This window comes from Mirounga leonina, unplaced genomic scaffold (assembly GCF_011800145.1).
Source record: "Mirounga leonina isolate KUSES-001 unplaced genomic scaffold, KU_Mleo_1.0 Mir_53, whole genome shotgun sequence".
NCBI lineage: Eukaryota > Metazoa > Chordata > Mammalia > Carnivora > Phocidae > Mirounga > Mirounga leonina.
This window is the reverse complement of record NW_023270807.1, coordinates 63,048,905-63,073,874: the sequence shown is the minus strand read 5'-3', so window position 1 is coordinate 63,073,874 and position 24,970 is coordinate 63,048,905. Positions and strand designations below refer to the sequence as shown.

The 24,970-nt window shown below is 49.0% G+C and overlaps 1 protein-coding gene across 2 annotated transcripts in view; it reads left to right on the top strand.

Annotated features, from left to right (window-relative positions):
- The window catches only part of BEND3 (BEN domain containing 3), a 109,498-nt gene extending 85,355 nt beyond the window's left edge, over positions 1 to 24,143 (top strand). For both annotated transcript variants that reach the window (XM_034991726.1, XM_034991727.1), the window contains 3 exons: positions 7,265 to 7,312; positions 7,817 to 8,019; positions 21,756 to 24,143. In XM_034991726.1, the coding sequence (XP_034847617.1) occupies positions 7,276 to 7,312; positions 7,817 to 8,019; positions 21,756 to 24,002 (2,487 nt within the window). In that variant the 5' untranslated portion in view covers positions 7,265 to 7,275 and the 3' untranslated portion in view covers positions 24,003 to 24,143. The remainder of the gene's footprint in view (positions 1 to 7,264; positions 7,313 to 7,816; positions 8,020 to 21,755) is intronic.
- Positions 24,144 to 24,970: the final 827 nt, after the last annotated feature.

Sequence of the window (24,970 nt, the reverse complement as noted above, 5' to 3'; positions counted from 1 at the left end):
AGAATTTGCTTTAGTGTTATTTCTTCCCCTCAAAGAAAAAAGTCTGATAAGTATATGCTAGAGCTTAAAATTATTTGTGTCTAGGTCACAAAATTGTAAGCATTGGTGGTCTTCTGCACAGCTATGCAGGCCGCCCGTGTTTACTAGATTTGAGTTACGGTTGTTATAGAAACCCTAATGTAATATCTCCTAACCTTGGGGTTCTGAGTGCTCTTTCCTTCCTGTTACTTTTATCTTATGCTGTTTACCCGTCCTCCCCTCTGACCGAGGTTCCCAGAGTTCCATCTTCATTCTCCAGGCCCTCCATCTCTGCTCGTATCGGTTGTGATCAATCCTTGTAAATCAGCTGTGCCGTCGGTCACCCCTGCACAGAGGACGGTCCCCCACTGGCACCAGCAGCTCCCCATGCACAGTCGGGGATGTAGTCACCAAAGCACTGGGCAGGGAGGCTTCAGCATGTTCCCAGCTTTTCCGACCCTTGGATCCCATACCTATAAAATGAGATCATCTCTGAGGTCCCTTTTGTCTCTAAAACTGTGCCTCAGTTTCCTAATGTAGGAGACTAACAAGAATCTCTGCCTCATAGGATTGTTAGGGAAGTCAGTTCACTGTGAACCTCCTTCTACATAGTGTAAGCTGTTGTTTCTGTTGATTCTCCACCGAGGGTGCAGAGCATGGGGCAGTGAGGTGAGGAGTCAGAGGGAACGGCACGGCAGCGTTTCTGCCCTCCGCGACCTTACCCCCAGGGCTGGGTCGGCCTGTTGGACTCCTCCACTGGCGCCCTCAGCACCACCTCTAGACAGGGGACTCCTTCCCCGACAGAAGCGCGTTACCATGACCCTGACTGTCTCCTCCCAGAGAAACTACTCACTCGGGAGCCTTGTCTCCCAGTCTGCTTCTGGGGGGGAACGCGAACTAAAAAAAGAAGTGAGAGAGAAGTTTCCATGATCTATTAAGTGAATAAACAAGGAACAGGATCTTAAACCTTCCAGTATCAGCATCTCTTTATATGCTTAAAAATTAACAAAGACCCCAAAGAGCCTTTGTTTATATGGTTATATCTGTCAATCTTTACTGTGTTAGAAATTAAAACGGAGGGGCGCCTGGGTGGCTCAGTTGGTTGAGCATCTGGGTCATGGTTTCAGCTCAGGTCATGATCTCAGGGTTGTGGGATTGAGCCCCACGTCGGGCTCCATGCTTAGCGTGGAGGCTGCTTGGTATTCTCTCTTCCCCTGTGTCTCCCCCTTGCTTGCATGCTCTCTCTCTCTAAATAAATGAATAAATGAAAATCTTTAAAAAAAATTTTTAAAGAGAAATTAAAATGGAAAAGTGTTTAAATATTTTTTAATTTATTTAAAAACAACCATAATAAATCGATTACAAGGTAATGTCACTAATATTTTAATGAAAGGTAACTATTCTCCCACCCCAAAAAAATCGTAGTGAAAAGATTGATATTGTTCACATTCTTTTTTTTTTTTTTTTAAGATTTTATTTTTAAATAATCTCTACACCCAGTGTGGGACTCGAACTCATGACCCTGAGATCAGGAGTCGCAGGCTCTGCCAACTGAGCCAGCCAGGTGCCCCTATGTTGTTTACATTCTTGCATCTCTCTTTAATATCTGACTTAATAGAAGGTGGCCGATTTTCCTATCTGCCTCTGTAGTCAATCTTTTGCAAAATAACACTTCATGTAGCCTCTGGAAAGCTCTCCTACACGTATCTGTGAGAGAAAAGGGGCAATGCTTCTCCCTCACCCTCTGCTTGCCTCTCTGCCTACTTGTGCTCTCCCTCTCTCTCTGTCAAATAAATAAATAAAATCTTTAAACAAACAAAAAAGGGCCAATAATATCTCAGTGTTATAAAAATAGTTTTCATCTCATGGAACCCTTGAAAGGTCTTGGACATACTCATAAATTGGCTCCCCAAAAAGAAAAGGAAAAAAAAAAAGCTGTTTTTAGAAGTGTCCATTTCCGTGGTGTAAATACTCCCGCTGTGGCCTGTTGCGAGCTGCCAACTGGACTCCTCTGAAGTGGGGCCGGGGAGAGGCCCAGTCTGTGCGCGCCGGCCCGAGCCGGCTCTGGCGACCGGGTCACACTCTGGGTCACACTCTGCGAGCCGCTGACCCCGAACATCTGTGGAAGCATGCCCCAGGAAACGGACTTTGTTGCCTCTCAGAGAGGGACTGGGGACTGGGGGACAGTGGACTTTTTTTTAAAGAATTTATTTATTTGACAGAGAGAGAGCAAGAGAGGGGACACAAGCAGGGGGAGCGGGAGCGGGAGCGGGAGCGGGAGCGGGAGAGGGAGAAGCAGGCTTCCCGCTGAGCAGGGAGCCCGATGCCGGGCTATCCCAGGACCCTGGGATCCTGACCTGAGCCGGAGGCAGACGCCTAACGACTGAGCCACCCTGACGGCCAACAGTGGACTTTTGAACCAAATATTCTTTTATACTTTTTGAATTTTGTTTCTTGTGCGTGCATTATCTAGTCAAAAAAGGAAAAAAAAAAAAAAAGACTCTAAGCATCTTCCCTTCTTGAAATGAACTCCAAAAATAGACACTGACCTATAATTTGTAAATCTTTTCAACGTTTCCATTTCTTTGTGGCATCTCTGAGAACTGATTCTCAGCCCCCGGGAATGGTTCTCACTTGTCTGCCTCCCCGTCGTCCCTCCTCACAGACCTTCTTCCCGCCAGAGGCGGGAGCTTGCGGATACTCAGGCATCAGATTCAGCATATCTCGGCAGGAGGCGCGGACGTAGCCCTGCCAGTTACTGCATTTATGTAGCCAATTAAGCAACTTAGCCTTTGTAATTTGATATTTGAGTGGCTGAAGCATCTTGTTATTTCTGAACGTTTGGGATTACCCTCCCTTTTGTGCTTTTTTGTAAACGGAAGGCTTTTCTGATGACATTCTAATCTCCCCCCACCTATGTGCCCTGCACAGAAAATTGAACATTGTCCATCTTACTCCGTGCAGAAGGATAGAGACTATTAGGCATTTTAATAAAATTTATGTATACTCTTAGGAGCTCTGCAACATTTAAACCTTTCTGTACCAATGACAGTCACTTAGCCTGAGGCTTCCTAGGCTGTTCGGCTAAAAAAAAAAATAATAATAATAACTGAGCATTTTCAGTTATTAAATTAACCCCTGGAAATTGGTCCAGTTTGAGAGTTCCCCTCCAAGCGGTCATGGATGTCTTAGAACTTGTGGTATTTTCGCTAGAGGCAGCAGCAGGCTACGTGGGTCTCGTTGACACTTGTCCCCTTCATTTGTTAAACGTTCCTTTGGGCTTGGCCAGGGGTTTCTGGGGGACATGGAACAGCCACCCCCTGGGGAGAGAGCTAATTCTCAGGGACATGTGGATGCATAGTTTAGACTGTCTCACAATTTGCGAGACACGGTGAGAGAAAGAAGAGGATTTTGAAAAGGAGAGAATGTTAAAATGGGAACGTCCAGCAGGCAGAGGAGCTTGTAATCCTAGCAAGCCCGGGGGGCGGGAGCTGCGGTGGTTGGTAACTCCTGCATAACCTGTAGTTAGGTGAGAAACGGAATTTCTGCGGCATGCTCGGCATCCGGGCGCTCCGTGTCCACCCAGGATGAGCAGCCTTGTGACCGTCCTCTGGGCAGATGGCCAGGAAGTGGAGGTAGCAACGTGATGCCCCTCTCCTTTCTACCGCTGTGCGGGCACCATGTCAGTGCGGGGGATGCTGGGAAGTGACCCACACGTCCCTCCTGTAGAATCTCTTCTGTACGGCGGAGTGGAGTCTGGAAGCATGGAATAGACTGATTTTCCAGGTAGCTACATGCAAACGGAGGGAGATTGGATGCTCCAGCTGCTCTTGGACAGAGGGACCCAAGGTTGGAAACTGGCCCCTGTGTTCATGAGGATTCTGCGACTTCCGCTCCGGGTGGCTGACTGGAGATACACATAGACTTGTTTTGAATCCTAGTTCTGCCACTTAGCAGCTTGGTGACCCTGCGCAGGTTACCTGCCCTGTGTTCCCTTCCCAGCCCCCCCACTTTCCATATTCACATATTGTGTTTCCAGAATAAAATGACAGAAAAATAATTTTTTCTGTCTTCATTGGGGCATTGTCGACAAATAAGAATTGTCTAAGGTGCACGCCTTAGTTTCTTTATTGGTAAGATTGGGATTAAAATAGCTCGGGGCGAGGTGGAAGCGTTCATGAAGAGGCTCGCGGTTTGTGGGCTGCTGGTGTTACTGAGGACCCTCCCTCCCGTCCCCACCGCACAATCAGATGCGTTGTGTGTTCTTCAGGCTTTGCCAATGGGAAATTCCCCAGCTTCCCAAGAAGCAGGGCTGCTTTGCTGGCTGGGAGGGAAGGGGCCTTCTGTGCTGTGGTCTGGGTCACTTCTGTGCTAATCTAGCATCTGTCACTGGTCTAAGGTGACGCTGGTTCCAAAGCATATGCCCTGTGGGTGTCTTGAATGCCCAGGAAGCGGGCCCCTGGGAGCCTTCCCAGCTCCCTTTCTGGCTTTCTGCCCACCCACAGGAGGCTCAGGTGTGTGCTCTTCCTACACCATTTTCTGACACAGGATGATCAGAATTCAGGCGCTTGCGTTGCCTGCTCTGGTGTCACATGGTGTGGGTTGGAAAATACCCTTCCTGCCTCTCGAGCCCCGGTCCCGGCGAGTATACGCCCAGCGCTGGGCCGTGGGCCCCACCGGTCAGCCCCAGTCCCAGCCCGCCTGTGCGCCGCCTCCTCAGCTCCATGCTGCTCCCTGGGAAAATACAGTTGGGCAGATAAACGATTAGATCACCGTGCTGGCCTTGCTCAGCATTGTGGTTCTGTCTGCTGTGTTTTTTCACCCACACCTGTTTTCTTCCAGGATTTGCTTGTCTTTTTAATGCTCTCTACTTAGCCAAGCATTTGTGGTTTTTCTTTCACCTTGACCCTTTCTTTCCCCGATAAGCCATCCACCTTCTCCTTCTTCTCCCACCACTTCTCCCCAGAGTCATTCGTTTTGTACGCTGTACCGTCTCTGACGAGCCTCACTCCGTCCTACCCGCCTGTTTGCTGCTTCTCACCTCTGCTCTTGATCTCAGGGAGTGGTGTCTGTGTCTGGGGGGGGGGGGGGGGGGGGGTCCCCCGGGCGGGGGGGGGGGGGGGGGGGGGGGGGGGGGCAGGCTTCCCAGGGCCTTGGCAGTCAGGTGAGGCCTGCAGTGCATTTTCTCATGAAGCCCCCTGCCTGGGCTTGAACTTCTCCCTGGCAGTGGCCACCCTGCTGTCTGCAGACTACTGTTCGCCTACCTGCCTGTGCTCCCCCATCACTACCCTCAGCCCCTCGGGGGATGGCGTCAAAAGTGGGGTTGTTTCCTTGGGATACAGTGGAAATTGTATTTTCTAAAATTCACTGTTGGTAAAATAGCTCTTGGGCCCTTGAATTTGACTTATTATCTTCCCTCAGTACCGTCTTGTGTGTTATGTTTTTCAGGTAGCAGATAGTTTGGTAAATAGGAATTATTTTCAGTGTAATTGCAATTTCAAATAAACCTTAAATTTTCTTATTCATTTCTCTGAAAATTAGTAATACAGAGATGGAAAGAACTGTGCCTGTCATAAAGTTACTGTGACGTTCTGAGGATAGCACATCACATCATAAGCACTATATACGTGTTGCTATTATTAGTGAATTTTGAAGTTGTTATTGTGTGCATAGATTACCTAGACTCACTCCCTCTTTCTTGCTCCCCCTCTCCCCCGAAATTCATCCATCTAAGACAGAGAACTACACACCATTCTGTGGCTATTTGGTGAATAGTGTATTGGACTTTGTAGGTAGCATTGCTCTTCCTCCTAGAAATTTCTTAAAAGATACTTCTTGGTCTTGCTCTCCTCAGATGCTTAACCAGAATGGGAACTCAGTATTTGTAGGCAGCCTAATCAGTTGTGGGAACCACAACTCAATATCAACAGTATATGCTGTCATGTCTTCTTTTCCAGTGTTACTACCTCTTTTACACCTTATGCTATTTACAAATGCTGTTATGTAATTTGGGGAATCTCAAAGATTTAATGCTACTTTTATTTTTTATTTTTATTTATTTTTTTAAAGATTTTATTTATTTATTTGACAGAGAGAGACACAGCGAGAGAGGGAACACAAGCAGGGGGAGGGGGAGAGGGAGAAGCAGGCTTCCTGCCAAGCATGGAGCCCGATGCGGGGCTCGATCCCAGGACTCTGGGATCGTGACCTGAGCCGAAGGCAGACGCTTGACGACTGAGCCACCCAGGCGCCCCTTAATGCTACTTTTAATCATGGTGTCTGTTCCGTTCTGGCTGGGGCAGTGGGAGTCAGGGGCTAGCTCCGCACCAGACCCTGAAGCCCAAACAGTGCCCCTTGCTCTCTTGTGGCCCCCCGCCTCATTCCCTCATCAGTAAAAAGAAGGGTTTGGACCAGATTCTCTGGAGCTCGAGAACTTTAAAACCCCACATTGCCTCTTCTTGTTGCCTTGGAAGGAAGGGCTAGACCAGCACCATCCAATAAAAATAGAATGTAAGCCACTTAATGTAATTTTAAATTTTCTAGTAGCTACATTAAAAGAAAAGGCGAAATTAATTTTAATAAAGTTTTCTTTAGCCCAATGAACCTGACATTATCGTGTCAACATGTAATCAACATAAAGATTAGATATTTTACTTTTTTTTTTTGCTCTGCTACGTCTTTGAAATCCAGTGTGTCCTTACACTTAGAGCACATCTTCATTTGGACTAGCCACATTTCCAGTCCTCGGTAGCCATGGGACTAATGGCTGCCATCAGGGGCAGTGTGGGGCTTTCTGGAGCACCTGGAGTCAGCCCTAGGACCCGCTCGTGTCCGGTGGAGCCACGGCCTACATCCTCAGTCAGCCTTTTCACTCTGTGGCTGGAATTTAGAAAGCAGGGACTAACAGGAGATCCTCTGAACTTGGGTCTTTTGTAAGCCTTGATTTTCTCAAATAACATTACCCCCTCGGTCTGAAAGTGACTCAGTCGATGCTTTAAGATGCCTTCTGCCCACGTGGAGTTTTGGAGAAGTGCTCCCAGAGGGTATGCAGAAGGCCTGGCTGCTTCTAGCAACTGCAGACAAATAGAGAGGATGCAGTTTTCCATGATGTTAGGGAACAGTATCAGCTTAACCTTCCATTACCCAGAGCCACGGTTGGGAGGGTAAGGGAATTTCTCATGGGTATGGAAAATTAAGAAATAAATCAAGCAATAAATCAAGACTTTGTCTTTGTCTTTTCATTTAGTGGAATAGAAGATGAACTCAACTGAATTCAGTGAAGATGTAGAAGAAGGTAAAAAAAAAAAAGCTTCTTTTTAAAAAATATTTTTAATTTAGTATTTTTTATTAGGTCATACACTACATGGTTCAAAAATAAAAAGTTACATAATGAAAAATCAATGAAAAGTCCCCTCCCACTCCTGGTTCCCAGCCCCCTCTGCCCATACACCTGCTCGAGGTATCTTAGTATCTTCCCAGAGTTACTTTTCTAAAAGTATCATTTCAAAGATAGTATTTGTTTCTTTCTCTCTGTTTCCTGTCTTTCTCCCCAAGAAGGAATTTAAAAACAGTTTTGAGCAAAAAGTTCTTGGAACGTGGTTTTATTGTATAGCACTAACATGGTAAGATAAAAATCGCTAGGTTTGGAAAGGGCAGTTTTATTGTGACTCGACTTTATATTATCTGAGTGATAGTGTCAGAGGGCAGCCCGCACACCCCCCGTTGCTCAGGGAACCCTGCTAACCTCCGAGTGGCCCAGTGGTCTTTCCCGCTGAGCCCTGTTTCTTCTCTGCCACAGTTCTAAAAAATAACACTGTGAAAGTGGAGACAGAGGCCGAAGATGCTGCCCTGGACTGCTCGGTGAGCTCCAGGTCTTCCGAGAAGCACCCTCTGGACAGCGTCTTCACTGCCCTCCAGGATTCCAGCAAGCGAAAGCAGCCGGGCGGCGATGGCCAGCCTGACTCTGTCCCCAGCGTGAAGAGGCGGCGGCTGATTCCCGAGGTGAGGGCCCAGCCCCTTCCGCTGTTTGCTTGGGCTCTGACCCTCTGATTAGATGCTCTGTCTCTCTCCCTGTGGGCATCCAGGCAACTGCTGGGCCCTTGGGCATGAGAAAGCTCTCATTGCAGCTCTCCTGTCTCTGGCTTAAAGTTCTAGGTGTCCTCCCTGACTAGAATCCTTATATATGTCTGGATTCATTACGGGGCTAGGGGAGTCTTCACAATGCAACTGCTTTTGAGTTCTTTGTTTTGCTTTGCTCCACTCGATAGCAAGGGCTGTTAAGAAAAGCCTACTGCATTTTATGTAGTACAGGCTGTACACAGATTCCTGGAAAAGTTGAGGGTTGGGAGGTCTTTTCCTAAATCAAGCCCATCTTTTATATTAGGAGAACTTGCTCAGTGAATCTTTTTGTAAAGAGAATTCTTTTGTAACATACCTGTTACCCCCCTAACCTACAAATTTTATGAATTTGCTTTATTTTTTTCGTCACCTGCTGGTTAAATTGAACTTGACTAAATTCTTTTTTTTTTTTTAAGATTTATTTATTTATTTGAGAGAGAGAGCATGAGCGGAGGGGTAGAGGGAGAGGGAGAGAGAAAGAATCCCAAGTGGACTCCACGCTGAGCGCGGAGCCTGACAGAGGGCCTGATTTCATGACCCTGAGATCACAACCTGAGCTGAAACCAGGAGTTGGATGCTTACCTGACTGTACCGCCCAGGCGCCCCTGAACTTGGCTAAATTCTAAGAGAGCGAGACAACAGAACTGGATATGGTGGCCCCCTCTAGCAGCCTACAGTCCGGGTGGGAGACAAGACATGTACACAGAATGGTTAAGACCAAGGAGAGAGCGGCAGCTTTAGGGATGTTTCACCTCTAAGCCTTCCCACGGGCCAGCAGACTACACCTTAAATTCTTAGAAGGATATTTTCCCAAGCTCTCCAACATAGACAGACAGACAGACACACAAGCTCTTTCGGGGACCCAGATAGGAATTCAATTTCTGCATGTCTGTCCAAAAGAGCCCACGTTTTCAGAGCTCATTATCATTAGCCAGAACACCATGGAGCATCAGCCTGGAACTCTGGGTTGTACTGTTTTTTTTTAAGATTTTATTTATTTATTTGACAGAGAGAGACACAGCGAGAGAGGGAACATAAGCAGGAGGAGTGGGAGAGGGAGAAGCAGGCTTCCCGTGGAGCAGGGAGCCTGATGTGGGGCTCGATCCCAGAACCCTGGGATCATGAACTGTGCCGAAGGCACAACAAATGAGCCACCCACACGCCCCGTTACTAGTTTGTTTTAAAGAATTAAAACTATTAGATGCTAGGGCAAATCCAAGTAAATTGGAAATACCTGGATTTTAGAGATTTAGTGAGTCTTCAATAAGTAAAATTATCCTTTGCTATAATTAGCAAAATTATGAGATTGATTTTCACCAGGATTTAAATATACATGTTTAGATTCTGTTATAATGAGCATCAACCTGCATTCCATATCATGGGTCATTGAGTAATACTTTCATTTATTTGGGTTTTTCCCCCCAAAACAGTCTTTTTTTTTTTTTAGTTAGTTAATTTATTTGAGAGCGAGCAAAGGAGGGGGAGAAGCAGAGGGAGAGAGACTCCAGAGACCAATGTGGGGCTTGATCTCACGACCCCAAGATCACAGCCTGACCCAAAACCAAGAGTTGGACACTTAACTGACTACACTGCCCAGGTGCCTCCGCCCCCATTATTGAATTATTGAGATATAATTCACATATGCAATTCACCAATTTGAATTGTACAATTTAGTGGGTTTCTTGGGGTATATTCACAGAGTTGTACAACTATTACTATAATAAGTTTTAGAATATTTTCATCATCCCACAAAGAACCCTTGTGCCCATTAGTGGTCACTCCCCATTCCCCTCCTTTAGCACCTGGCAAGCAGTAATCTACATTGTCTCTATGGATTTGCCTATTCTCGATATTTCATATAAATGGAATCATAGAATATGTGGCCTTTTATTTTTTTATTTTAAAAGATTTTATTTATTTATTTGACAGAGAGACACACAGTGAGAGAGGGACACAAGCAGGGGGAGGGGGAGAGGGAGAAGCAGGCTTCCCGCCGAGCAGGGTGCCTGACACGGGGCTCGATCCCAGGACCCTGGGATCACGACCTGAGCTGAAGGCAGACCCTAATTACTGAGCCACCCAGGCGCCCCGTGTGGCCTTTTATATCTGGCTTCTTTCACTTAGCATAATGTTTTCAAGGCTCATCCATATAGCATGGATGAGGTCTTCACTCCTTTTTTATGGCCAAATAATATTCCGTTGTAAACATACCACATTTTGTTTATCCATTCATCAGTTAATAGACATTTGGGTTGTTTCCACTTACTGACCATCATGAGTAATATTCCAACAATACATCAATAATGCCCACCTAGGAAAAAAGTTGAAATTTTTTATAACTATATGAGCATTTTTTTTTTTTTATTTGAGAGAAAGAGAACACGAGCAGGGTGAGTGGCAGAGGGAGAAGCAGACTCCCCGCTGAGCAAGGAGCCCAATGTGGGGCTCGATCCCAGGACCCCGAGATCATGACCTGAGCTGAAGGCAGACGCTTAACGACTGAGCCACCCAGGTGCCCTATATGAGCTTTTTTTTTTTTTTAAAGATTTTTTATTTACTTATTTGAGAGAGAGAGAAAGAGAGAGAGAACACATGAGAGGGGATAGGGTCAGAGGACAAAGCAGACTCCCTGCCGAGCAGGGAGCCCAATGCGGGACTCGATGCAGGGACTCCAGGATCATGACCTGAGCCGAAGGCAGTCACTTAACCAACTGAGCCACCCAGGCGCCCATATATGAGCATTTTAAATAAAGGGTTAATTACAGATATCCTGCCCTTGGCTCTGGGGGCTCTGGCTGCCCACCCCGGCCGCTTGCTGCACGCCCTGTGACCCTGGGGAGAGTATCAGGTGTGGCTAGCAGGCTCCAGTGCAGTGAGAAATGATTGCAGACGAAATCTCAGACTTCCTCACTGCTGAGTGAGATCCATGCTGGGCGAATACAAGCTCTAAGGTGGTTAGTCGAAGAGCTTGTTTGAAAATCATGTAACCATTTTTTCTTAGGTTTTATTTTACACCATAATTTATTATGCTTTCCCCTAATGATCGCTAGATAGATGTTTTCCACTAACATGTTTAGTGCTGCAGGGACCATCCATGTACGTAAACCTAGTGCCCTCTGTGAGTGTTCCTGTGGGTTAGATGCCTAGAGGTTACCCTACAAGCGTCGAGAAGCTTGAGAAGCACCGTTAAGTTCCTAATGGAACTCCTGAAAACGTTTTCTTGTGTGTCACATTACATTTCTACCTCGGATCCATTCTGTAGACTCGTTCAAGTGTGCAACTAAAGCCAAAGTTCCAGAAATGGGACACAAAATCCAGTGTATTGGTTCACTTTTGCTGTGGGACAAACCATCCCGGATCTTAGCAGCTTAAAATGGCCGCCATTATATTTGTTTGCCGTTCTATGGGTCAGCTGGTAGTTCCTGATGTGGCTAGGTGGTCTGGAATGGCCTCCCTCCCGTTTCTGGGGGCTCGGCTGCAGCTTCCCGTCCTGCGTGTCCTCGCCCCCGGGAGGCTAGTCCAGGCCTGTTCACGTAACATGGAAGCGTTCTAAGAGCACGAGAGGCTAAGCTCTGGGGCACAGATGCTTTTCATCACGTCTGCTTGCGTCACCTCGTTAGCTGGCGTCCCTCTGGTCAAAGCAGGTGACATGGGCCAGTCTGCCCACAAGGCCCGTAAGAACAGGCTCCACCCCTGACGGTAGGAGCAACAAACTCACATTGCAGAGAGGCTTTCACACAAGGATGGGGCAGCTCTTGTGGTGGTTTTTATAAAGAGTTCCCCACAGTAAGGAACAGCAAGCCCATCAGGAAGGAACTCTGACCACGTCTGCCTGGGTTGTGGCCTTTGTGGACAGTCTGAGGTGGTCCCCTTGTCACCTTATGCAAATGGAGTCACTTTATCCTTTCATTCCATACAATTTTGTTGGAATGGCATCCCAGAGAAGGGAATGTCTTCACATTCTTGGGGGCAGAGAGGGAAGGAGAAGGTTCTTATGATTTGTGTTTTCGTTGAATCCTTCAGTATATGAAGCAAGTCAGAATAAAACCTGGCCTTGGGCTGGAACTCCATTGAGGTTCGAGGTGGAGGGATTTCCCTGAGCATCCCATGAACAATGTGTGAAGGTTTCGGATGCCTCCCAGTTTGGTGAGGCAGCAAGCTTCAGCTGGGACCTCAGGCATCATCCTGGAATTCTGACACCAAAATGTATTTGAATATTTCTGACATCACTTGTCCAACTTACATATTCTAACTGGGCAGGTATGTTTACTTTTCAATAGAGTGGAGACAGCAGGCAGTTCTAACCTGTTAGATTTTAGACTGGAGAAGACAGGTTAAGTCCTGGATTTTGTTTTGGGTGTTTTACTAGTTTTGTTTATTCTCCTTACTGTATATAAAATGAGGTTGATATCCATGCACCCCTTCCTGTTCTTTAAAAAGAATATATGGAAGTATGAACCTTTTCAAATTCTTGAGCTCCTTGTAAAAAGGTGTCATTTGAATTCAAGGCAGTATTTCCTTTTAAAAGTCTCTGTAAGTTGATGTGTCAGTAAATCAACAGCCTCGAAGTACCCTGGGGATTTTAGAACAATCCATCAGTTTTATGAAATTATAGTATATGTTGATTTTTCAAAATGGCACTAGTCTTAATTCACAGTGAATAGTCCTTTATCCTTCTCCCCCTGAGTTTTCTCTGATCCTTCTTACAGATAAGGCGGCAGGGGTGGTGGTTGGGGCGGGGGAACATATGCAGCTTTTTTGCCAGAGTGAGACAAGAGGATCCAGGAGGCCGAAACAAGTGATCATCCAAAAAAGTGGAAAGGAAGTTCATGAACAGTGACTGAGTGCCTGCTTGACAAATGGCACCATTCCTTATTTAATCCAAATGACAAACCAGTGATGAGAGAATCAATAGCTCTACCAGACAGATGAGTCAATTCCGGCATGGAAGTTGGAGCACCAGGATGCCAGTGGGCAGCCTTGTTCCTGGTGCAAAGTATCAGGAGTGGACTGGGATCACTCACGCCCTGCATCTGGGGAGGCGAGCCCCACCTTCTCTGATCCAGCCCGGAGGAATAGTAAATAGTTAACCTGGGAGTCAGATGCGGAGAGTTCACCATGGGGCCTTTGGCCGATTATCTGACCTCCCAGACTCTCAAGTTCCCCCGTGGTGATGAGAGAGAATTCTGCTCATCTCATTGGTTTCTTGTGTGTGAGGGAGCCCGGCACAGGGCCTGCCCCGTGTCAGCCCTCAGAACTGCCTCGCAATCCCCATCTCCAGTTCCCACCTCTTGTGGTCAGCATTCACCTGCCTCCACATTCATCACAACGAAAATGGCATGGAATTGCCAAGGGAGACCATCTGGCACCCTTTAGGATACCCCAGGTTGAGCGCCCTTGATTCTGAACACCATCCAAGTCAGAACAGAGACCACCTTTCAGCTTCTCCCCCAAGCCCAAGGAACGGGGAGGAGGATGAAGGGTGGGGGGTGGGATCCGAGTGGTGGCCCTGATGTCAAAGGTACGTCATATTCCAACTCCTGTCAGTGCTGACGACTCGTTCATAGTGTCGTTTAGTACAATATTTAGAACACACATAAAACCTCCCTCAAAAAACCTAACAAAAGGCTGTGTAAAGACTTACTTGGCACCTCCACGGGAAAAGGCTTCATAGCCAAATACAGCAGATGTGGGAGGTGAGTAGCCAAAATTTTTATTGGTAATCATCTTTTTGTTCATGGAAGTGGGGGCGATACTCAAGAGCTGTATGCCAGGCAGGAGTTAGCTTTGTTCTCCTGGGGTTTTTCGTGTCTTTGTTTGTTTTTAATTCTAAAGTGTCACCGTGTTTTGTTTTTCCAGTTGGAGGATGGAAATGTCATCTCACTCACTCAGTGCAAACATAGTGAATACCTCCTCGGTGGCAGTGGCTCTGGTACCAGCTGGAGAGTCACAATAATTTCCGTGACAACCATAGCAGAATAGGTCGTGTGCAATTCCCATTTTAACGAGGCTCGGAGAAGTTAGTGCTCCCGAGCCTGCTCGATTTGAGACTGCAGTTAAACACCGTGCTGGTGGCCCTGAGGGCTGCAGGGGGTGTTTGTAAGATGTGGAGAGGAGTCTGTGAAGCTCTCCTGCCCTGACAGTTCTCCATCTCTTCTGGCTTCTCTCTTCTCCACTGTGATTGCTTTATCTCCCAGATTCTTACTTCTTCAGGCATCACAGCAGTTTCTTCATCCATTAACAGTGTAAGGATGACCCACAGGGTGAAAGCCATGAGGTCAGAGACTGTCTAGCTCCTTCCCTGGGTCCCCAGAGCCTTGCCCAGAGCCTGCCAGCTGTGAGGCGTTCCGTACAGTTTGTTTACTGACTCTGTGTGGTAGAGAGCCCTTGCAGACCTTACTGCTACCGGTTATCTGGTCATTTGGTGATGGTGATGATGGAGAGAACCATTCTGTTGAGGGAGAAGGTAAGCACCGCGTCTGCCTTGATTATTGATGTGGGAGCAGGAGGCAGAGGCGTGCCAGCCCCCCCAGAGCCGACTCACAGGGTCTGCCCTCGATGCCACCTTAACTGTCCACTGTCTACTCTCTGGAAGGCATGCTGCTTTCTTGGTGTTCCAGTTTGCTGCTTCTCTGGGCACCATTTAGCCACTCATCATTTGTCGAACTGCATTCAGCCACTGCTGGGATTTGGAGTCGCGAGGAAGATGTTTAAGGCTTGAAGCATCCCCGTGGTGGCCCAGTCCCTGGGATGTCGCTGGGCACGGACCCGGGGCATCTCCCCTAAGTGGTCTCCTTGCCCTGACTGGTAGCCCTGCGTCAACCTCTCTGTGTCCACATTGCCCAGCGAGAGAGGTGGGCGTTCCCTCTGGAGCCTGAGGGAGCCCGCCGGAGAAGGAGGTGCCCGCTGAGCCCGGGAAGGAGGCTGGCACCGCCGTCCTGAGCCCCACGGCAGCGTTCCCGGTTCCCGTGTGGCCGGAAGATGAGCCTCGGAGCACTGGCGGTGGTGTCAGCCAGGCACCCGGGGCCAAGGAGCACAGATTTAAAGATTTCGTGATACTCCTAGACAGCTGAGCAGAGATTCTATCAGCAGCAGCAAGCGCAGCCAGCCGGTTGTCACCTTGCCAGAGTTGGTGCAGTTCACTGGGGCGCCGAGTTGACAGGACACCAGTGTGGGGCTGTCTAAGAACCTGCTCTTTGGTGCACGTGTTGTGTTGTGTGTTGAATTGTGTATCTAAGGCCTCTGGGAGTGAGGAATGTTGCCCTCTACTGGGACGCTAACTTAATTTTTTATTCCAGCAAGTTAGCCAAAATGTTTCTGTTTGGTGGCAGTGTTTCTAACATGCTTAGTAGAAACTGAAATATTTTTATTAATGATCCTGAACAGTGAGTTATAGAGGGGATTTCCAGTTCTCATAGACCTTGGCCTTCTGCCTGCTGTAGGAGTGCAATGACTTCTCTTTGTTACTGGTATCAGACAATTCACCCAGAACATGTTTCCTGGATTTACTCTCTATACTGGGTATTAACTAGGGCAGACCTCTCTCCAGAATGCAGTACTTTTGCTGCATTGCATGTGAGTTTCTGGTGACCTCTGCACAGAATCTTACTTTATGATGTGGAATCACTTGTAAAGCAAAGACCCTTGTTCTAAAAAGACTCCTAATGTATTTATGATTTTTTTTTTTAATGATTGCCATTAGAAACTCAAATTCCTCTATATTGGTAATATGGTAATACCATGGAATCATGGTAATCTCATGATCCCCACAGAACTTGCAAAATTATTTTGGTGTAATTGAACTTAATGGTGAATGAGTTGCTAAATTTTAATTTACAGCCTACAGAAATTAGCAAATAAGGCACTTTGAATTTATTAGGGCAGTGTTTTTCTTTTTTTCTTTTTTAAAAGATTTTATTTATTGGGGCACCTGGGTGGCTCAGTCGGTTAAGCGGCTGCCTTCGGCTCAGGTCATGATCCCAGGGTCCTGGGATCGAGCCCCGCATCGGGCTCCCTGCTCAGCGGGGAGCCTGCTTCTCCCTCTGCCCATTCCCCTGCTTGTGCTCTCTCTGTCTCAAATAAATAAATTAAAAAAAAAAAAGATTTTATTTATTTATTTGACAGACTAAGAGACAGCAAGCATGAGTTGGGGGAGGGCAGAGGGAGAGGGAGAAGCAGACTCCCCGCTGAGCAGAGAGCCCGATATGGGGCTCGATCCCAGGATCCTGGGATCATGACCAGAGCCAAAGGCAGAAGCTTAATCGACTGAGCCACCTAGGTGCTCCCTAGGGCAGTGCTTTTCAACAGTGACCCACAGTTATAAATCCACCTGATGGTGAACTACAGCTCACATATGGATTTGTATGCAGACAAAGAGAAACAAAACTTTCCCAAATTTACATACCATATGCAGTGCACCCTGATATTTTATATTCTCTCGTTTTCCCTCCTCCCTGCCTTTTTTTCCTTCTTCTGCCTTTCCTTCTTTCTTCTTATGCTGCTTATGACCCACCAAATCAGCTTCATCATTTACTAATGGGTCATGATCCATAGTTCCAAACATACCATGTTGGGGTAAAGATTTTCATCTCCATCCCTTCCTTTCTCCAAGTTTCTGATGTGTGTGTGTGTGTGTGTGTAGTCCTCCCTGCCTCCCTCCCTTCATAATCCTCTGCTTTCTGCCAGATAGCAGAACAAAAGAACTGTAAAGAACTTAAAACCCCACCTTCAGCTCAGTTGTCTGGTAGTCCTCCCCTACTCCCAGCCTTCAGGGCAAACAGACCTCTAAGAAGTGCCTTCTGAGTGACTTGCCCTGGTGCATTGCAGGGAAGTCCTCTTGTTTACTGGCTGAGAGTAATCTTTACAACTAGTTTAATAAAAGGCCCTCTTGTAGTACCTCTGCTCTGGCTTGGGAATAGCATTGCTTAATAATAATATAATTCTCTTAATTTTTTTTTTTTAAGATTTTTATTTATTTGACAGAGAGAGACACAGCAAGAGAGGGAACACAAGCAGGGGGAGTGGGAGAGGGAGAAGCAGGCTTCCCGCCGAGCAGGGAGCCCGATGCGGGGCTCGATCCCAGGACCCTGGGATCATGACCTGAGCCGAAGGCAGACGCTTAACGACTGAGCCACCCAGGCGCCCCAATAATAATTATATTCTAACAGTGAATATTTATTAAGCACTTACTATGATTCAGACAGGGCTCAGTGCTTTCTGCACATTATCTCATTAAGTCTTCATAACTACCCTGTGAGACCTACCATTATTTATCCCTGAGTTTCTAGAAGCCGAGGCATGAAAAATCATTTGATTTGGCCAAGGTCACAGAAGACAGCCTGAGCTGAGATCTTATCCACGCTTTTATACCTCTCTACAGACATGTTATTCATAAAACTAGTGGCCTTTCCAGATGGCTCCTTTTTCTGAAGTATAGATTTGAGAATGGCAGAACACCTTGCCCTGCTTTAACCATCCTTGCGTCTGGTTGACACACATTCATTGACAATTCTGTATCCCAGGCACTGTGCAAGGTACTGGGTGGGGGTAGACTCAGGAATGACCTGTTCCCATCATGGGAACAGTCATACAGTGTGATGAGGATGCAATGAGGCTGCAGGCAGCTGGGTGAGGAGACCCCAGGAGGCGGAGGGTCAGGTGGCAGGCCATTCATGGTAGGCTTCTCCCACGCCAGCAGGCCCCTGGTCCTCTGTCCTTGAGAAGCATGGGGTGCGTAGGAGGAGGGCCAGGTGCCTCTGAATCGTCATCAGCTTATACAGACAAACCCTGAGGAAAGTATTGGCCAGCTCCATGGGATCATTAAAACACTTCTAAGAATTCCTTTATCTTCAGGTTCTTACAGAATAAAGTTTTTCTTTAGCGTGGTTGTTATCAACAGGGAGGCAGGAGAAAAATTAACCTCTCTCTATGTGAGTCATATTATTCCATTATCTAAAAGAGAGGGCCCAGGAAGTAATTCATTAATTTAAAATATGAAATGAAATATAACATGTGGGTGGTTGAGAAAGATCAAAGTCTTACATGTTTATGTGGCCTCATGCTCTGTTTTCACCTGGACGTACGTATTACTCACCTGCCATTAAAAATCTAGCTTCTTGAGCTTGTCTTTTCTCCCTACCCTTTTTAGGCTACAAGAGAAAAACACGTCATACTGTTTTGTGCTGGCATTAGTTATCTGAAGACTTACAGGTGACACTGAACCTGCCTGGATGAGGCAAACTGAGAGCAGACACAGTCTTCCAGGCATTGGCCACTCAGAGAGGACCCACAGCACCTGGGAGCTTGTTAGAAAGGCACGCTCAGGGGCACCAGGCTGGCTCAGTCAGAAGAGCATGCAACTCTTGATCTCAGGGTCATGAGTTTGAGCCCCACATTGGTTGTTGAGATTACTAAAAAAAAAATAAACTTAAAAAAAAAAGAAAAGAAATGCAGGCTCAGGGACCAGAATCTGCATTCTAACAAGATCCCAGGTGATTCATATGTATATTAGAGTTTCAGAAGCACTGTCCTTGGCCACCTTACACCAGCCATACTTTCCCCGGGTGTGGAAGCATCCAAAGGATGCCCTTTGTTCTTACCAATTCTGCAGTTGCCCACGGTGCACACCTGTCAGTAAAAGCAAATTGTGCTTCAGCCCCGTGTGTTCATTCCCCTGACACCCACCAGTGCTCACCAATTAGCTCTTCTGCTTAATTAAACCCTCAAAAATATATTCCAATAAGTCTGGGTCAAGTTTAACATTTGTCAAAACCAGCTTTATGAAGTTGGGACTGAAATACAATGAATGGCACAGTATTTAAAGTATAGCATTTCATAAGTTCTGACGTCTGTATATATCAGTGAGGCCATCACCACGATCAAGATAATAAACATGGGGCGCCTGGGTGGCTCACTCGTTGGGTGTCTGCCTTCGGCTCAGGTCATGATCCCGGGGTCCTGGAATCGAGCCCCGCATCGGGCTCCCTGCTCTGCAGGAAGCCTGCTTCTCCCTTTCCTACTCCCCCTGCTTGTGTTCCCTCTCTTGCTGTCGCTCTCTCTGTCAAATAAATAAATAAATAAAATCTTTAAAAATATATATATATATAATAAACATGAGTCACCAAGTACCATAAAGTTTCCATGTGCCCCTTTGTGTCCTTCCTCCACCACCAGGTAACCCCACTATCGATAAGTTTGTATTTTATATGAATGGAATCCTACAGTATGGCCTCTTTTTTGTTTGTCTGGCTTCTTTTAGCATAATTATTTTTAGACTCCTCGTGAGTACTGTGTGTATCAGTTCTATTGCTGAGTAGTATTCCATTATATGCATATAAGACAGTATACTTGCTGATAACATTTTGGGTTGTTTCCACCTTTGGCTAGTTACAGATGGGGCTACCATGAGCATTTGTGTATAAGTCTTTGGATGATCATGTGCTTTCCATTTGCTTGGTAAATAAATATCCAGGAATGGAATACCAGGATCATATGGTCTGTGTATATTTAACTTTTTAAGAAACTACCAGCTGTGGGATGCCTGGGTGGCTCCATCGGTTAAGCATCTGCCTTCGGCTCAGGTCATAATCCCAGGGTCCTGGGATCGAGTCCCGCATCGGACTCCTTGCTCAGCAGGGAGCCTGCTTCTCCCTCTGCTGCTCTTCCTGCTTGTGCTGTCTCTCACTATGTCAAATAAACAAATAAAATTTAAAAAAACAAAACAAAACTACCAGCTGTTTTCCAAAGTAGTTACACCATTTTATATCCCCACCAGCAATGTGTGAGAGTTTCGATGGCCTTCACATCTCCAACACTGGATATTGTCTTTGTGTTTGTACCCATTCTGGTAGGGATGATGAGGTATCTCTCAGTGGGCTTTAATTTGTAGGTTATTAATAAGCATCTTTATTTATTTATTTATTTATTTATTTAGACAGAGAGCGAGAGAGAGGGAGAGAGAGAGAGAGCACAAGCAGAGGGAGGAGAAGCAGACTTCGCGCTGAGCAGGGAGCCCGATGTGGGGCTCGATCCCAGGATCCTGGGATCATGACCTGAGCTGAAGGCAGACGTTACTTAACCGACTAAGCCACCCTGGCACCCCTATCTATTTTTTTCTCTTATGGATTATGCTTGTGGTGTCATATCTTAAGAAATACTTGCCTAAACCAAGGTCATAAGGGATTTCTCTTATGTTTTCTTCTAGAAGTGTTAGAATTTTACAGTTTTTTTTTTTAAGATTTTATTTATTTGACAGAGAGAGACAGTGAGAGCAGGAACACAAGCAGGGGGAGTGGGAGAGGGAGAAGCAGGCTCCCCGCTGAGCAGGGAGCCCGATGCGGGGCTCGATCCCACGACCCTGGGATCATGACCTGAGCCGAAGGCAGACACTTAACGACTGAGCCACCCAGGCGCCTCTAGAAGTGTTAGAATTTTAAGTTAGGTTTTATATTTATGTCCACAATCCATGTTGAGTTAATTTCTTTATGTGGTACACATAGGATGGAAATTTTTGTTGTTTGGTTTTGCGTATCTATATCCAGTTGTTCCAGCATCATTTGTGGAAAAGATGATCTTCATTGAATTGCCTTTGAGCCTGTGTTGAAAATCACTTGGCCATATGTACATAAATAAGCCTCTTGAAATGTTCAGGGCCTGGCAACAGGGGAAACCACTGGTGAAAGCAACAAGAACTCTGGGTTCTCAGATGGCCAAGGTTGATTGCTATCCAGTGGTGGTGCTGGGACTCAAGCTTTGGGGTCTTTAAAGGGGATCTTGAGCTTGCCGTGCGAGTCCAGCAGAGTGGACTTGCAGAGTGTGTGTGCCATCCTTGGGTGAGCTGAGGAGATAGTCCCTGAAATGAGTTTGATAGAGTTCAATTCCCTCCCTGTCCTTTGTTGAGCAGGGCTGAGTGTGCATGGCATTACCCTTGTAGATGCATAGGAGAGGCAGGAATACATTACATCCAGTGGCCGCCTTCAGACACTGGGGCGCAATTGTCTCCTGCAGCTCTTTGAGAAACCTGGGGCCCCCATACCTCATGCAGTCCACAGTTGCACGGGCTCTGGGACGTTCTGGGCCGGCCCTTTTCTAGTCTGAGATAAGAGGTCACTCTGGGCAGCGGTAGGGGTGCAGCAGACCCCCGTTCTTCTGTGCTCACCACCGTGCGCCTCAGGAGCTGCCTGGTCTCCTCGAGGCTGCAGACTGGCAGACACGCTGCTGTCTTCCCGAGCTGCTGTGGGCAGGACTCCCGATCCCCGTCTGAGATCAGCCGGAGGCCCAGGTCAGTGAGGTGCCTGCCGTGCCCGGGGCAGGGCCACCGCGGGGGCTCCTCCCGCCGTGGGGTCTCTCTCGCATCCCTGGCAGGGTGGTTGTCCTGCAGGACGGGGGAGCCTTCCCGAAGGTCGGGCCGAGCCTCGCTCGGGGAGGAGGAAGAGGGAGCTGTTGTGGCGCGGGCATGTGGGTTTGGGTCAGCTGTGCGTTCCCGGCCGGGCAGAGTGACTCCGGGGCGAGGGAAGTGGCTCCTCACACACTGCCGAGGTGGACCCTGGCACCACCGTGTGTCTCCGGCCCCTGTGTAGTGTAGTGAATGCGAGGAGCCTAACACACTGTTTGTTTTCCAGGCCCTCCTAGCAGGCATGCGGAACCGGGAGAACAGCTCGCCCTGCCAGGGCAACGGGGAGCAGGCCGGCAGGGGCAAGAGCCTGGGCTCGGCGTGGCCCGGCGAGGAGGAGCCCTGCAACGATGGGAGCACGCCGTCCTACAAGAAGCCTCTGTATGGCATCTCACACAAGATCATGGAGAAGAAGAACCCTCCCGCCGGCGACGTGCTCAGCACGTACGAGCTCTTCGACAAGGCCAACTCCAGCAACAGCCCGTCGCCGCTGCGGCTCCTGAACGAGCCCCAGAAGCGGGACTGTGGCGGCGCCGCGGCCGCCACCGACGCCGACCCCAACATCTACTTTCTGATCCAGAAGATGTTCTACATGCTCAACACGCTCTCTTCCAACATGTCGCAGCTGCACAGCAAGGTGGACCTGCTCTCCCTGGAGGTGAGCCGCATCAAGAAGCAGGTGAGCCCCACCGAGATGGTGGCCAAGTTCCAGCCGCCCCCCGAGTACCAGCTCACGGCGGCGGAGCTCAAGCAGATCGTGGACCAGAGCCTGTCGGGCGGCGACCTGGCCTGCCGCCTGCTGGTGCAGCTCTTCCCCGAGCTCTTCAGCGACGTGGACTTCTCGCGCGGCTGCAGCGCGTGCGGCTTCGCGGCCAAGCGGAAGCTGGAGTCGCTGCACCTGCAGCTCATCCGCAACTACGTGGAGGTCTACTACCCCTCGGTGAAGGACACGGCCGTGTGGCAGGCCGAGTGTCTGCCCCAGCTGAACGACTTCTTCAGCCGCTTCTGGGCCCAGCGGGAGATGGAGGACAGCCAGCCCGGCGGCCAGGTGGCCGGCTTCTTCGAGGCCGAGCAGGTGGACGCCAGCCACTTCCTGGACAGCAAGGACCAGGAGGAGGCCCTGTCCCTGGACCGGAGCAGCACGATCGCCTCAGACCACGTGGTGGACACGCAGGACCTCACCGAGTTCCTGGACGAAGCGTCGTCCCCCGGCGAGTTCGCCGTCTTCCTCCTGCACCGGCTCTTCCCCGAGCTCTTCGACCACCGGAAGCTGGGCGAGCAGTACAGCTGCTACGGGGACGGCGGCAAGCAGGGGCTGGACCCGCAGCGGCTGCAGATCATCCGCAACTACACGGAGATCTACTTCCCCGACATGCAGGAGGAGGAGGCCTGGCTGCAGCAGTGCGCCCAGCGCCTCAACGACGAGCTCGAGGGCCTGGCGCTGGACGGCGGCAGCGAGGGCGAGCCCGCGCGCGACGACTGCTACGACTCCTCCAGCCTGCCCGACGACGTCTCCGTGGTCAAGGTGGAAGACAGCTTCGAGGGCGAGCGGCCGGGCCGGCGCTCCAAGAAGATCTGGCTGGTGCCCATCGACTTCGACAAGCTGGAGATCCCGCAGCCCGACTTCGAGGTGCCGGGCGCCGACTGCCTGCTGAGCAAGGAGCAGCTGCGCAGCATCTACGAGAGCAGCCTGTCCATCGGCAACTTCGCCTCGCGCCTGCTGGTGCACCTCTTCCCCGAGCTCTTCACGCCCGACAACCTGCGCAAGCAGTACAACTGCAGCGGCTCCCTGGGCAAGAAGCAGCTGGACCCGTCCCGCATCAGGCTCATCCGCCACTACGTGCAGCTGCTGTACCCGCGCGCCAAGAACGACCGCGTCTGGACGCTGGAGTTCGTGGGCAAGCTGGACGAGCGCTGCCGGCGCCGCGACACGGAGCAGCGGCGCTCCTACCAGCAGCAGCGCAAGGTCCACGTGCCGGGCCCCGAGTGCCGGGACCTGACGAGCTATGCGGTCAACCCCGAGAGGTTCCGAGAGGAATTCGAGGGGCCCCCGCTGCCCCCCGAAAGAAGCAGCAAGGACTTCTGCAAGATCCCCCTGGACGAGCTGGTGGTTCCCTCGCCCGACTTCCCGGTGCCTTCGCCGTACCTGCTGTCGGACAAGGAGGTGCGCGAGATCGTGCAGCAGAGCCTGTCGGTGGGCAACTTCGCCGCCCGGCTCCTGGTCAGGCTCTTCCCGGAACTCTTCACCGCCGAGAACCTGCGGCTGCAGTACAACCACTCGGGCGCCTGCAACAAGAAGCAGCTGGACCCCACGCGCCTGAGGCTCATCCGGCATTACGTGGAGGCCGTGTACCCGGTGGAGAAGATGGAGGAGGTGTGGCACTACGAGTGTATCCCGAGCATCGACGAGCGGTGCCGCCGCCCCAACAGGAAAAAATGCGACATCCTGAAGAAAGCCAAGAAGGTGGAGAAGTGATGGGCGCGCCGGGGACTGAGCGTTCTGGCGGAGCGCGCCCGCGGGATCCACAGACACGCACCTTACGTCGGTGGGGAGTGGCTCACTGCATTTGCACACGTCGACACCACCCAGCCACAGGAAAGGAGCCTTGCGTTTGGTCTCTCCCACTCCCGACTTTCAGTCCCGTGTCCCAGGGGTGCAGCCAGAGTCCGGGAGAGCGGAGCCGTGAGAGCAGAGAGGCCTCAGGAGTAGGGCGTTCTCTCCTTGGCTGTGTCCTCTCCCCCCCGCCCCCCTCCGCGATTTCAGATGCATACTCAGCAGCTCTCTTGTTCCTCTTCCCACATTTTACATCTTCCATTTTTATCCATTTGTTTTTAATTAAAAAGAAACCTTTTTTAAAAAAAAAATCATTGGGCTCTTTGGGGGCCATTTCACTTAGAAAAACTATCTTTTAAATATTTGAGGTGAAGTACTGTAAGATGACTTCAGTTGCTGGGATTTTTTTCTTTTTTAAGATGGCTTCAGATTTATGAAATTTTTAGAAATGCCATGTTCCTGCATGATGGCTAATAATAGCTTCAGGTGACATAGAGACCAGTTTTACTGACCTTGTCTTTTACATCTGACTTTGGAAGAGTCAAGATGCCCCTTGGATGGCAGCAGAGGGGATGGAGTAGTGGGACCTCCTCCCCCAGCATGGTTGCATCCTCCGCCGTGGTGCTGAGGAAGGGGCCTACCCGCGACCTGGCCTATTCGTAGTTGCCAATGTCGGTAGAATGCTGTGCTCACTCTCTGTAGACGAGAACACTGGATGATGATGATGATGATGATGATGATGATGATGATGATGATGATATGAATGTAGATAGACGTGGAAACACGTACACAATGTCATTTTGAGCTGTGTCCTTCCACTGCCCCCGTCCCTCTCTACACAAGGATGCTGTTTGGAGGGGCAGACACATTTCCTTGGAAAATAGTGTGTG